The sequence below is a fragment of the Charadrius vociferus genome, unplaced genomic scaffold (genome assembly GCF_000708025.1).
Source record: "Charadrius vociferus isolate BGI_N301 unplaced genomic scaffold, ASM70802v2 C15276294, whole genome shotgun sequence".
Classification (NCBI taxonomy): domain Eukaryota; kingdom Metazoa; phylum Chordata; class Aves; order Charadriiformes; family Charadriidae; genus Charadrius; species Charadrius vociferus.
Window position 1 is genome coordinate 1 of NW_009656580.1, and position 530 is coordinate 530.

Below are 530 nucleotides of genomic sequence, written 5' to 3' on the forward strand. Positions count from 1 at the left end.
TTGGTCTTGATGGCAGCAATGGCCACGTTGACATCTTTGGGAACTACATCACCACGGTAGAGCATGCAGCAGGCCATGTACTTCCCATGTCTTGGATCACACTTCACCATCTGGTTGTTGGGCTCAAAGCAGGAGCTGGTGATTTCAGCCACCGAGAGCTGCTCATGATATGCTCTGTCAGAGGAGATGATGGGGGCGTAGGTCACTAAGGGGAAGTGGATGCGCGGGTAGGGCACCAGGTTTGTCTGGAACTCCGTCAGATCCACATTCAGGGCACCGTCGAAGCGCAGCGAGGCGGTGATGGAGGAAACAATCTGGCTGATGAGGCGATTGAGGTTAGTGTAAGTGGGGCGCTCGATGTCCAGGTTTCGGCGGCAGATATCGTAGATGGCCTCGTTATCTACCATGAAGGCGCAGTCCGAATGCTCCAGAGTGGCGTGCGTGGTCAGGATGGAATTGTAGGGCTCCACCACAGCCGTGGAGACCCGAGGGGCTGGGTAGATGGCAAACTCCAGTTTGGACTTCTTTCC

At 55.5% G+C, this 530-nt stretch overlaps 1 protein-coding gene across 1 annotated transcript; it reads right to left on the bottom strand.

Moving 5' to 3' along the window:
- Nucleotides 1-5: 5 nt before the first annotated feature.
- LOC104293667 (tubulin alpha-4 chain-like) lies at nt 6-527 on the bottom strand (the record flags this gene model as incomplete). The annotated part of the gene is made up of 1 exon (XM_009893183.1): nt 6-527. A coding segment is annotated over one exon (522 nt), but the record flags the coding sequence as incomplete, so codon positions are not given.
- Between the last annotated feature and the right edge of the window lie 3 nt (nt 528-530).